The sequence below is a fragment of the Vanessa cardui genome, chromosome 7 (genome assembly GCF_905220365.1).
Source record: "Vanessa cardui chromosome 7, ilVanCard2.1, whole genome shotgun sequence".
NCBI classification, from domain to species: Eukaryota; Metazoa; Arthropoda; class Insecta; order Lepidoptera; family Nymphalidae; genus Vanessa; species Vanessa cardui.
The window spans coordinates 4280909-4295425 of NC_061129.1; the positions used below are offsets into that span (position 1 = coordinate 4280909).

General features: G+C 35.3%; 2 protein-coding genes across 2 annotated transcripts in view; one reads left to right on the top strand and one right to left on the bottom strand.

Moving 5' to 3' along the window:
* The first annotated feature begins 243 nt into the window (after positions 1-243).
* LOC124530926 (zinc metalloproteinase nas-1-like) lies at positions 244-2737 on the top strand. The gene is made up of 5 exons (XM_047105298.1): positions 244-361; positions 966-1153; positions 1638-1776; positions 2160-2305; positions 2393-2737. Exons 1-5 carry the CDS (start codon positions 244-246, stop codon positions 2735-2737), a joined length of 936 nt encoding a protein of 311 aa, XP_046961254.1.
* Positions 2738-2793: 56 nt separating this feature from the next.
* LOC124531379 (protein Wnt-6) overlaps positions 2794-14517 on the bottom strand; it is a 51664-nt gene continuing 39940 nt past the window's right edge. Inside the window, exons 3-6 of the mRNA XM_047105942.1 lie at positions 4587-4693; positions 3991-4197; positions 3453-3593; positions 2794-3151 (exon numbers count right to left, since the gene is read on the bottom strand). Coding sequence (XP_046961898.1) covers positions 2831-3151; positions 3453-3593; positions 3991-4197; positions 4587-4693 — 776 coding nt within the window. The 3' untranslated portion in view covers positions 2794-2830. The remainder of the gene's footprint in view (positions 3152-3452; positions 3594-3990; positions 4198-4586; positions 4694-14517) is intronic.

The window sequence follows — 14517 nt, forward strand, 5'->3', positions numbered from 1 at the left end:
ATATGTATCCTAGAATGGTATAATGGTATAATGGTAAATCATTAGTGCTTGTAGTTGGCCTAACAACTTTGATTAATTTTTTCATCAGGACAGTCACCATTTTACATTTTTTCTGCCAATATACTTAACTAAATAACAGAGATAGCTTATTGTACTAGAATTTATAACGTTCAATGTTAATTTACAGGCTACAGATTTCCTTCTGAATGGGCGATGCAAGTTTTAAACGATCCTGAGATAATAATGCAAAAAACAGACTATAGCAACGAGTCAGGCTTCGACCTTAATGATGAAGATATGCATAAATTTCACGTTTGGCCTTCAGGGATCATACCGTACCTTATTGACGATTTTTCATTCGGTAGTATTACTTTTGTTGATAAGATAAGAATATATACTAACATTACATTTTTTTCGAATTACATATTCGAAATTTGAAAATAAATAAATTCTAAATTGAATACATTCATTTGATACCAAATTCGATAATCTATTTACTTTTGTTGTTTGTTGTTACGAAGCCGAGGCAATAGGCGTACTGTTCATAGTAGCCTTCTCCCTCTCTTAAAAAATGTGTTGTTTGCATAATCTTCTATTTTTTAGTTTTTTTCACGACGCTTTCCTTTACCACATATAATCAGGAGAATTCTGTGGTGACACAGTTCAATGCCTAGCATAGTTTAATATTCAATGCTAAAGTTACTTGTCTGTTACTTTTCATGTAAGAGATCGCAAACTCAAAAAATGTTTAAAGTAAGTTGCGCGAAACTCATAAACATGAGACATAGTAACATATCACTTATTCAATTATTAATTAAAAAAGAAATATATATCTTAACACATAGGGTGAAGCAAACGAAAGCCACGTGTGCGGCCTGAGGTTCAGACAAAATTACTTAGAGAAATTTTACCATAATACTAATGTATCTAAATAGTATGATGAATGATCCTTTAATTAATATCAGACAAGGTATTGAAAGACATGATTCGTCTTTATCTCAGCAATATAAACATCGTGACTGGACTAAGTTTTACTGAAATACTACAACCGCCTGAAGATGACACGAGTCGATGGGTCCTCTTCATCAACAGAATAGGTCAGCTCGGCTGTGTTGATCTTCCATTTCGCAATTTCAGCATTGAAGGCGTACAGGTACTTATTTATGTAGTTGGAAACGCGACTTCGTTCTTGATTGTTTCTTGCGAAACCCTTTTATTTTAAAAATATAAAAAACCCATTTTATGATTACTATAATTCATGAAAAAGATAAAAAATCAATCTATAGACGACTTTTTTTTCTTTACTTCTTGAATGGTGGTGGTCGGTAAGTGGTCTGTATTACCTACCTATAGACATGGGTGTCGTAGGAATATTTTACCATTCTTTAAATCACTACTGCACCAGCGACCACTAGCAATGAGATGTTATGTCCCTTGTGTCTGAACACAACAATGCTTACACTAAAGAACTAAAAAAGGCTGGAGGCGTGCCTTCACGTTAAATTTCGGCAATTTAAATTAGTGTGAGTAATTGACCCTAGTGCCTTCCAGGTGGTTTAGTTTGCCTTATAACCCCATTTGTATGATGAGTCATCTAAAGTAACGTTGATGATATTTTTTCAATATTTATTGAACAGAAAGTGGTGCTAGGTTACGACTGTCTGGCAGCTGGAAAAATAAGCGCGGTCATCCTTTCTCTGATTGGTGTTCCTCCACAACACAACGAACCAGATAGAGATACTAAGATAACGGTAATTCCAGAAAACGTTTTACCGGGTAAGACAATATCCAGCTACACAGGGTATATAAATATTTGTGCAAATGTGTGTTTGTACACGGTGTACAATTTACACCCCACATCACAGAATTTGACTAACAAGCCTTTGGGCACGATCAGAAATAATTTAGGCGCAGCACTTATATATACTCCAGATTTTAGTGCATCGGGTTTTTATAGAAGCATGCATAGGCGATTCAGTGAAACCCCCAAAGAGTGAGTCCCTATGGCATTATATCCCATGTGCATTTTTCTAGTGAAATGATATTAAAGAACTTTGGCGTCTTTGGAAAGTCAAATTATTTGAGCTAGTTACTAGACCTAGAGCAACCTAGGAATCCAATTGAATTAAATAAATTTATTATAATTTTTTTTCTTACAGATAAATTGTACTTTTTTGACAAATTAAAAGATGACGAATGGTTATTCTACGAATTGGAATACGATTTCAACAGTGCTGGGCATTACAATTCTCATCAGTATACATCTAATGGCGGTGAAACTATAGTTATACCAAATACCGGTAAGGTAATTTCTCAATTTCAATTAAATGTTATCTGATTTTTATCTACTTAAGTATATGAGTCCATAAATACTATCTGAACATTATTTCAGGATTGGTTACATGAAAAAGGGATTGGTTTATCTGTCACAGATGTAAAGAAAATTAAAATGTTATATAATTATATAATACGAAAGGATACTCCAAAAAAACTAAAAGGATGTGAAAAGCTTTTTGCACCAGGAATTAATTTTGATAAGTATCGTAAAAATGACAGTCTTGAAGTAGAACCGAGGAAAAAACCAAACAGATATCTACTTTTATCGGATGAAAAACCTCCGCCAGATATCTCTCCAAAAAATAAAGTTGTAAATTTTTTATCTCATAAATTGAGTAATAAGCAGCAAATATTAAATGAATCAGATTATGAAACAGATTACGACAGCAATGAAACATGATCATGAAAAAAATATATAAAAGAAAAAATCAAATGTTTTACTTAAAATTAGTTTATTTTAAATTTAATATAATTGTTATTATTATCTATCACATTAAAGGCATGTTTGTATGTCTCGCTTAACATAGCATGTTTCACAAATGACTTCGCAGCACCATTTGAACTGGCAATTGCAGTTTTCAGCCTCCCTTATAGTCGTTTGTACGTAACCTCTTCTGCAACAAAGTTGATCACAGCTGTCAGTACCTGCAGAACTTATATTACACTGACGTCCTTCGGTGCCGAGAGATCCAGTCTTCATATTTGCCGAACAAAAATCTGGCGATTCTTCTGAATATATGATGTCCTTCTTGCCTGGTCTCTTTATGTTGGGGCTTTCTGGCATAAAGCTATCACCATCGTTGCTTGAGATAACCTATAATATATACGTTAGTTAGTTCAAGAATACTATCCCCATATACAGTGAGGGTAAGAAAAGGTTCGTCACCTTAAGATCTATTTTCGTGTGCTCAGTATGAGCGATAATCTGCATTACCGAGCGAGAATGACATATTGCGTCGCAAAGATTTGATGTTTAGGTTCAAAAGGTACTAAGAGTTTAAGATTTGATAAAGGAATTAATTTGAAAAGTGACGAAGGTTTTCTTACTCTGACTGTACAATTATTCTCACCTGTCTATTTAATATGATGCAACTGTGATGTAAAATAATTTATACCTTAGCAGCCCCTTCGAATCTGTCGCGTAACCGGTCACCCACTTCTCTGAAAGCAGGCATCCTCCACCAGCAAGTCCGAAGAGTACAAGAACCGGATAGCCCGTGACATTTGCATTCCACTTTCATATTATTTTTTATTGCCTGGAGCAAAATAATGATAATAATTAATATTTTATGACGCATAAAAAAAATTTTAAGACGTTGTTTGTATCCTATATAATTAGAAATACAAAGGCAGATTCCATACACTTACAATCATAATATTTTCCTAAAGCGTTACCCCATCATAGTAAAAGTAGATAACAATGTTTTTTGAATAATTATGGGTGATAATCTATACTTATATTAAAAATGTGAAAGTTACTGTCTGTCTGGCTGTCGTTCTTTCACAACCAAACCACTGAATCAAATTTATCGAAATTTGGTGTGAAGCAAACCTGAACTCCAAGGACGGACATAGACTACTTTTTGTCTAACACATGACAATTATTATTATACTAAAACGATTTAGACATTTATATAGAAAAATCTTACTAACCAACCTCCCAGCGTTGTGATTGTGAAGTTTGATTAGAGTTTTTATGTCACTTTTCTTTCTGTATCGGCTATCCATGAACTCTCTTGACTTTTGTAAGCCGAAGCGAACGTTGTCGCTACACCCGCCCCATTGCCACCTGTCAGTCTGCGCTGGAGACGGAGGCTGTGGCATTTGAGCTACTCTCCCGCGACGGGGTTTCGGAACTTCCTAAAAAAAAGAGGGAATAAACGTAATCTTAAGAAACATCCATAACATTTGCTGAGTTTTATACCTTACCTTATGTATGATACTTAAGTATCATACTTCGGCCTAGATGAAAATGAAAAGGCTACTGAAGGCTGAGATTTTAACAGAATATCTATAGTTCAAACACAAATATTACTTTGATATATATTATTTTTAAACGACTTTACCCTTGCTTAATTAGTTTTTATAGTAATTGTTAATAGCTCGGTTATAAACGAAATTATCTTCAGGAAATGCATTCGTAAGATTAGTGCATAATGCTACAAGATGTTGATTAACTAAACTTGAATGCTTCTTATAAGAGACGGAGGTCTTTACCTAGCGGAGGATTTACTAGAAGTTAAACTAACCTTTTGACAAGAGCATTCCAAAAGCGATCCCGCTGTACATGCTCTTGTGATAGCATACGTAACGCCGGCTGCAGTTATGGCATTCACAAATCCAGTTTCTCTTGTATCTGAAACAATTTCAGGAGATATAACAGACAAATAGACATATTTTAATTACGTATTTATTATAAAATCATTCCATACACAAAAACAACTACAACAGCCAGTAAATTTCCCACTGCTGGGCCTCCTCTCCCTTTTGTGGAGAAGGTTTGAACATATTAGGCCACGCTGTTCCAATGCGGGTTGGTGGAAATTTTTGATTTCATACACAAATTTTGTAAATTAAATTTAATTTACGTTATGTTCATATATATATATATATATATATATATATATATATGAACATAACGATATATATATATATATATATATATATATATATATATATATATATATATATATATATATATATATATATATATATCATTTGCATTATTCAAATGAAATATTTAAAGTGCAGTAAACCTAACAAAAATTGTGTAACGACTCTTTAGAGTACTATGAATACTTCTGGTGTCGATTCGTCACAGCTATGTTCTAGGGCTTAAAAAGAAATAAAATCCTGAAGCATAAAGCACCGATACAATACAGAGTTAAGCTGTTGACCTAAAAATCAATATTCACACGGCCGCTGTAATAAACAACGATGGGCTTCACGAATCGAAGGCTGCATCCATAAAACATGCTGACGTGATACATAGACCTTAAGAATGAGGAGCATCACTAGGAACCAATATTGATTTTATATTTTTCTTAATTTATCTAAACATTAATCATCTTTTTTAAATACAAGTATTACCATATTGTATACATTTTGCGACTCTATTTTCTAAGCTAAGTTTATATTAAATTAATCTAAAATTGTCAGATCCCTTGAAGATCTTATTAGCGTCTTATCTATGATAAAATTAACTTAAATTAAATGTGTCTTTCTGCTTTAACTGACTCTTTGATTTTCAATGATTTTAAGGAACAATTTTAAAAGTTCGAGACTACAATTGAGAAAATAAAAACCTAAATAGGTTCTATGGAGACTACGTTTTACGCATTTAAGTTCATTGCTCACAAGAACAGTGTGTCCGCTTAGGCCTGGCTATAACAATTAATGTTGGGTGAAACTGATGTTGGAATATTCAGATGGCATGAATAATGTGAAAATTGTTGTGCCCATCTGAATGAGCTTCGGACATCGACTAAATGGTCTCTGTTTAGGTCGATGACTTCATATGATTGGATATCGATGGCTTGAGTTTAGATTGGTTCTATAGATTTTTTCTTGCGTGACTAAATTAATTGTGGATTTTATTAAACTACGTAATTAACGCTCGATGATCGAAATTATTTAAAAAAAATTCCATCTTTTTATGATATATATCGTTTTTTTTAATTTTAAATTTCGAAGATGTCGTTTTGATTTCGTTTTCCTCGAGGTGCTTATAAAAAGTGCTAATACGATGAAGATACTAATTACGGGTAAGCAGATTCATTACAATTACATAAATTAATAAAAAAAAAGCAATTAGACCCGGTGGATATGTATTTTGGTATAAATAATCATACTTTAATTTTGTTTATATTTAATTATCTCGTCAATTCCAAAAGGTTTCCGTTAATGAAGCAAATGAATGGATCTCATTTGATACGACACCAGGAAGTTGAAATTGAATAATGTCATATAATTGTTACATAATATACTTTTTGTAGGTAAGTCATGGGTAGGAAATTGCAGACATTGCTACCTTTAAGGAATTCGACTTTCATTTTCTCTTTGTATCGATGTCTGAACCGTTTAAAGCATGCCATTTTGAAAATTAATATAATCAGTGCAGATTTAAACTTACGTCATTCATCATCTCGATTTTCAATTAGCAAACAAAACAGAAACATTCGCACTATTCTTCGTATACTTATAAAAGCCAATAACTTTGTAAACGATTATGCGTTCAAGTAAAGGGTTTGAGGAAATCATAATTAATTTCAATTTACCTGTCACGGATTTTTTATATAAGGTTTAACTCATTTTTGTGATAGCAGCGAGGCATTCATTAAGTTCAGATTAGATAACCGAGGCTTACGCAGTGCAGTGCAGTTGACAGCAGATCGGCATCGGGCGCGCCTATCGATCCCATGCTAATTGGGCCCGTATACTGTGGAGCGACGCTGTATCGTCGTCGCATTCCACCATGACCAGACCGCCACCCGTCCAAAGAGATACAGCGAAATTTATTGCACAAACAATTTATATAATTGACGTGCGACAAAAAAGCGAGAGTGCACACCCATCCGACTCAGAATTCAGACGGTAATTACATCACGTCACTGTTGTCGTCGGTGAATTTCATGAGTATTTTTATCAGACAGATTAAATTTCGTCCGACATCGGCGAGGATATGTCTCGGATGGAATTATGAGAGGAATGTCAATTTCGAGATATTTCGCTAGTCGCTTAGCAATCCATAGGGGAAAAAATGGCGTCGCTGAAGGGGGAGGAGAAGCGGCGGCTTCAGAACAGGTCCGCCCCGCGCGGATGCTACGGACGCCACGCTTTTTCTCCTCTGTACGCTGCGCTGTCGATAGGACAGCGCGGTCGCGACACTCGACCGTCATTATAAATCCGAGGCGGTGAGCTCAGAGCGGAACATTCCTCGCGCTCTTCCCGCGTTATGCGCTGTAATTATCGCAAAACGCGGTCCCGACTCGCAAATATGTCGTTGGGAACGAGGGACATGACATTCTCATCACCAAACGTTCCCGTTTTTCTAGCGTCTCCAATCTCGAAATATGCCCCGTATCGAGCCACTCCCACGACGTCCATCAAGCTTTATATTTAGGGTTACGTGATGTTGCTTTTTGTCGTCTCCACCACAAGCGCGCGGAATGTCGGTATTCGTGTCCAACTGAATAATTCAGCGAAATTGTCAATCAATCAATAAAACCAATGGATGAAATTGATTCACACTTGTAGATTGTATGGCTTCCATAACGCGTCGCACGCGCGTTTTTGCTGTGTCAAAATACTCGAGAGTTGTTCCGCCATTCACAACCAGTCAATCAGAAGCACGTGCTCAGAAGCCATCTCATGAAAATGTTGTTTGCTCTTTTCTTGGATTGGATAATTGACAACTAGTTTTGAAACAAGTGCCTTCTACGATGACGGTAGGTGGAACTCCGCGACCGGTTCTTGCAGGAAATGCGAGGGAAGCGCATGAATAAGATACAAGGGCATAAGAACAAAGAAATAAGGCAGTATTTCTTTGTTTTGCACAATTCCAACATTCAATTCAGGAAACAATCGTAGAAATAATCAACTACTAGAATGTTTTCAATTTTTATATTTAAGTAATGGGCGTATCTATTCGTAAGAGTATCAACCATTATAGTGACCGCTTTTAGAAAAACAGCTCAAAAATTTGTTACATGATTTCATATTCAGTTTTACATTATTTAAAGTTTGGTGATTTTTAATGATCATTGAATATAATACATTGACAAAAACAACACAAAAATCAGATATAAGATTTCGAATTGCAATTTATATAAATAATTAAAATTGCAACTAGCTTTAATTAATATTTTTCCTATAACTGACATTGTGTAATATATAAATCATATGTATTATTCAGCACATATTATATCTAGTCGATCATTATTTATACATTAATGAAGTATTGAAAATAACAAGCTTTTAACCAAACAGTTTCAAGGCTTATTACAACACCGTGTATGAATCACACATAATTATCCCTAATAAACTGTTCCAATGTTTTAATGATTGTATTTTGTATCGGAGCCAATTACAACATTAATCAATAGCACTGACGACATAAATTATATTGATATAAGCGAGTGAGAACACCGCGGATGTCAAATTGATAACGGACTTGAGATCATCTACAGCAGGCCATATGTGAAATCGCTGGGAATTTTGCAATTTTAATTTTATTTATAACAATGATGTACAAGTTAGAAGAAGAAGCGTTATAGATGTAAATGGAACTATTTCATTGTATTGTTTAAATATTCTTTGGCTAAATTTATTCGTTAAAAAAATATTTCTTAGATATTTTAGCGAGTTGGTTGCAAACTTTTTTAATCTCAGTTAATAAAAGTATCCCTTCCGCAGATACAATGTCAGGCCGATGATGTACCCAAATTTTTGGAAAATGCGTATGATGGTACGAGAAATATATTTCGAATATTGCTTTTTCTATATTTGCTCCAGTAATTATTGCACTCAACTAATTTTTTTACAAATAACTTGATTGCAGGTTCTTTATTCTTCATTGAGGCTGTGTTAATTTTATTCCATACGTCTGTCTGTCTTTTGGCTTATTTTGAAGAATGGGTATTTAATTTCGCAATAAACAAAAATGGTTTCACGTGGCTTTATAGAGAAAAGAGAAGATTAATTAAATAGGTGGAAGCGTCTTTAAATAAACGGAATTATGAATCCATATACAATTTTATGATTTCTAATTATAATATCTATTAAAGTCTCTGTATTGAGCGTATACCACATTACGACCGGACGTACTCGTTGCCCGCTAGGAACCGATGAACTAAAACTCGCTCCCGATACCGATCGCTTTCTTAGTCTCTTGCTTTAAATTAACCGTTCACTCGCTACCCGGTGGAATTTTAGATTTGATATGGTCGCGACATTACCGACACTTGCCTGCCCTTTGCAGTTACGGTTTGTATCGCTGATGCAGGTGTTAGGTTTTTTTTGTAAAATGGATTTCGTGTAAGATAATTTATTTTAATTATGTGATAAATTACATGGAAGGTAAATTGTTTTTAGTCGTTGATTCATTAAATTCTTCACCGAGAAATAATAAATTGTTTCTTTATTTATTGTTGGTAGAATAGTAAAAACCAAATGGAATACCAGGTGGAAACTTATCCATAATCCAATTACGATGTTTATTTACATCTATGTAGATCTCATTGACCTTTTTTGACCTTTCTCATTAGGCATTTATAATTTTTTTATTCACGAGAGAGATAAATAGCACCCTCGTCAGATTGTAAACTGTTAACAATATACACATAAAATATCTCAAACAAGTGTCTCAAAGGGAATTCTTGCACGTAACGTCTTCAATCCTGTACCTTTAGGACATGAGTGAAACATGGGATGTGATGTTTCCTAGCCGGGCTGTCAAGTATCGTGTGTCGTGCGAACTCTCTGTCATAAACATGTATGCCACCTTACCACCGCGCTTGCACCGTGACCCGCTCATAAAACGATCTCACTATCTTTATTATGCTAGCAGTGACCACGTATTATTAAATAGATGAAAACAGGTTCCGTATAAACATACAAAGCTTAATTATAAAAATAGTGTAGAATTACTATTTATATGATTATAGAAGAAATTTTAAGAATGCAATTATGTAGCACGATAAAAAGAGGAGTGATAGCAACTAAAAAGCGGATCAGAAATACAAGGACAATACATCGAGTTGTCAACGCGACCGCATCGGAATGTTTAAACGAACGCGAACATTTTATCTCATCTGATTAATTCAAATATTTAGCGCAATAAATACGCGCAGGGTGAGTGGGGGTGGACGCTGCTCGTAACGCTGTCGAGGCTGTCTGTGACGGCGGACGGCGGACGGCGCATGCGAGCAATTGCGTCAGTGTCAGTGTGACAGCACGAGGCCATTGTGGCCCCTTTGGCCGATATACGAGCGTCGCGCGGTCACAACGACCGTCGACCGTGCACCTGATTTATCGACGTCCCGCCGAGGCTCGGCCGACGGGACCCGCTGTCGCCGCCCGAATAAAGCGCATTCTCACGCTACCGAACGCACGCGAACGCTCCCGTCTCGTACCCGTATTTAAATTGAACGATCGTTTCTCATTCCTTTCCCCCAGATATTTTACGTCGGGTAATACGATACGACACTGTCCGGCTCTTTCTGCAGTTTTCGCGTTCCTTTTTCCCCTCGACCCGCTATTGTTCACTTGTCAATTTCTTTAGCTAATGCGAGTAAACGTCTCATTATGCGGTGCGGTGCGTCCGCGACGCGCATTGCGTGTTGTGACAGCAACCACCCACCGGAAGGGGCCGAGCGTCATTCAGCCGCACACAAAACGCGAATATTTTATTCAAACTACGTCCAATGGTTAATTTGAATGGATTGTGCCCGTTTAATGGGAATAATTAGCCCTGTTAATACAAGGTACGGCAACGAAGGTACATCTCCGTTGTAAGTGATTCGTGCAGCTAACTTTTGTTCTCATAGTTAACGCCTAATTAGCTCCTTACACATTTACATGGAGAAAATTGATGGCGATTACATCACTGGGTCCGTGTAAACTGTTTAATATTCCAAATGAAATAAATTGGAATGTTATAGCAGCTTTAATTCACTTAGTTTTAAAAGTAATCTTAGTCATCGCGTGTCGGTAGATTTATTAAAGATAAAGGAATGTCGGTGACAAGCGTACACCTGTCGATGTTAAACGCGAGCCTAAAAACCGCAAATGACCTCAGTAATGTTTTTCCACGACAATTAACTTAATAACGCTTTAAGGAGTAATCAAAGCCTGTACTGTATTTCCTTAAATGTCGTTTAAAGAAAAAACATATTGCGGTTTCGCAGACTATTTTAGCGTAGTGAGGGTATTTTCTTTAATTTGGCATCGGCAACTGGCGACATTGACAAGTGCGGATTGTCGAGCGCTCGCGCGCGCCTGTCACTCGTGACGGACAGACGGCTGTCGCCGAGAAAGGGAAAAAATAAAAGTGGAATAACCCTGCACTTCATTGCAAGTGAGATAGATATACGTTTCTGAAACGAGGATGAAACGAGACGTTCGACTTTGAAGAGACAAGCTCAGGGATTTTCTTGGAGATGGTCGCGAGATATCTACCAATAATTTTGTGCTTGAGACGTCGATTACTTCTCGAGCTTGATGTTTGACTTTCAAATAACTCACTGGAGCCATTGTGTATGCCAACACGGGCCAAGGAGCTGACAACAAGTGTACGATAAACATAAATATTTTTCGAATTTCGAATCTTCTTAAATTAGACATTTTATTTAAAACACAAAAAAAAATCTTCCAATGAAGGCATTATTTATTGTGACATAGTTTTAAATCACATGTGCATAATTATATATATAATACTAATTATCGTACAGAATAATGATGAGCTCAGCCGTAGTAATTTTAACGTATTCCTTAAAGCAGCTAACGTATCGAGCACCAGTTCGATTATTGCCATTAGCATATCTGGAAACGTATTAAGATGTACTTAAATTTTAAGTATTGTAAGTGGTTGAACCCGAAATGATAATCGATATCGTCGAAATTACGACCATTATCCGCATGGAGGCTGGATGGGAGCGACCATAAGAGTGAACAGATTAGATATAAAGAAAACACTCCCCGGATATTACACTATAATTAAGAACATTTACGTGTTAGGGGCGCCAAATTTATCGCCGAGTTTTTTGTCGATATGAAGCCATCGGTGGGTATTTATGTGAGGATGTTCGGGTACGTGTGAGGTCCGAATGCTGCAGTAGTCGGGTTATCTTGTGGTATATCTTTACGAGTCCCCGCTGACTCCTCTCGGCGACCTGTCGACACTTAATGGCTCTCTCAGATTAGTATACAGTTCGAGACCCCAATATTTTCGGAGTCCGTGTTTTTCGGTTTGTTTATAGCTTAATTAGGCTGTTTTGTTTAAGTGGGAATTGGTACCGTCGTCGGTCTAGCCAGATAAGGTGTCGAGGTATTTACGATTTGATATCGTCGACTGCCTTTGATTATGGCTACAGTGTAGTCGTTTTGTTGTGATCGAGTTTTATGTCACCGCGCCATTGAAACTAGGAGCTTTAAAGGTTTATTTATGTATTTTCATGACTTTATGGTTCCGTGTGTAAACATTAACGTTTCTCTTTCAATTATCTACCCTGTCTATCATTTGTTGATAAGATATAATTTATTCAACTTTTTTACCATGAGAAATACATAATGTCATAGTTTTCTAAGCGATATGATATTTTGTACACATATTGAATGGATTGGAAATTATAGATTTGTATGAATTGTAGGATATTTTGGAGTTATCTGAAATAAAAGAAATAGTATTATCACTAAAAATATATATCAGAAAACTCATTAAGGTTCACGTCACTACCGCTTACCGGCCATTGGACAGAAGGTATAGGTATATGATAAGGTAATTTAAATAAAAATGAAATCCTTTTTCATTGATAAAGATTTGACATCGAAAAAACAACGAAGTAAAGAATGCAGGGATTTACTAATGAAAGGGACCAATTAACGATGATTATTTTTTTCTCATGACTAATGTGATACAGCGGGTTCTAAGTGCAGATATTGGTTTTTAATTTTATTTATATGTATATTTTTTTATTTTAGCTTTATTATATATGTCCAGTAACAACTTGGTAACTATTACTAGGCTTATGATATGTAACATGATAGAGGATTTCCTAGAGAACCTTTCAAAATTTGTTTTTAATTAATTTTAAAATCATGAAAATTTCCTTAAAAATATTTTATCGAAGAAAAAGAAAAGATTAAATATAGATCAGTTGTCAGTGTTTTATGTATCATTTGACCTTTTTGGCGGGCGAAGAGTCGTTTTACAAATCGGCTTAAGTCAGTTTTTTGTAGACACAAACATCGTTTTCCTTAATTGTTAAGGACAGTTAGATGATTCAATAAACATATTGCAAAAACTTATGTAACTGTGTCTCAATGACTGCTAGCTTAGCTAGGCTTAGGACTCCTGTTCCTTTCATTGAAAGATTTGAAGGAAATTTTATAACACTGTTCCAGGGTTTGAAGTTCCAAAAATCGGTTAAGCTGCATACTTCCTAACCATTGGGTAATTTTAGCTCACACTAAAACTTTCATAGGTGTAAATATTCAACAAATTAACTTCAGACAACACCAATGGTTGGTGGTTTTAAAGTTATCTTATTAGATTATAATTATTATGGTTAACACGAACTGTGTTTATTATTGTCCCAAACCAAACAAGATAAATATTTTGCATTCATATGTAACGAATACAGATACATAATCTTAATATACCTAAAGTTAGTCATTACTTAATAAAACACCATTTATTTTTAGGTGTTGTTATTGTTCAATTAATAGAAGGATTATTATTTAAAGAGGAAAATGTTTTGCTTATGCGACCAACCTTAAATCTTGGTAAATACCAAAATATATTTAATTATATATTTAATTATAATATCGTATACTTTCGGAGCACGCTGTATATTCAACTTTTTCTTGTCACCAAGTGATAAAAATCCGGGACTAATTCAGTGCCGTGTGCGCCACCCATAGCTGTTCACATCAATTTATGGGCTTTTAACCTAATTTGTTGCTTTGCTTCCCCCGTATTAACCGCCCACGCGACTGCCATCTTTGTTTAGCGATCGGTATTAATTACATATCCCTTCATAAATTATGCAAGATAAATATTTATTCTACAACTGATGCGAGCTAGTTGTAATCATTTTATAGAGGTAGCTATAAATCGACTTGGTATGTTTCTGTATAAATATTTCCTACCTAGATGCATTCGTGGTATTGGGATGATGAAAACGTGATACTACGTATTAAGATAATAACAATGCTTATTCTAAAAGGGCTTAACATTACCAAATTATGATTTGTAATTGCAATAAATTGTAAATGACATACTGACCCAGACAGAGATCAACTTTTTTGCAAAGAATTGGTAAAACATCTTAACAAAATAGATAAAAGAATTATTAGTCTAGATTAAAAGATAGATGGATTTTCAATTGATGTCGAAGATATATTTAAATAGCAGTAAATTAGAGATCGGTTGTCACGATCGTACCCTCGTTCATTCAAATC

What these genes read in the sequence shown, in the direction of transcription:
- LOC124530926 (XM_047105298.1), top strand. Translation starts at nt 244, where the DNA reads ATGCAAAAAACAGACTATAGCAACGAGTCAGGCTTCGACCTTAATGAT. An exon ending in TATTGACGATTTTTCATTCG is followed by an intron (nt 362 to 965) that starts GTAGTATTACTT and finishes AATTAATATCAG; the next exon opens with ACAAGGTATTGAAAGACATG. An exon ending in TTATACCAAATACCGGTAAG is followed by an intron (nt 2,306 to 2,392) that starts GTAATTTCTCAA and finishes ACATTATTTCAG; the next exon opens with GATTGGTTACATGAAAAAGG.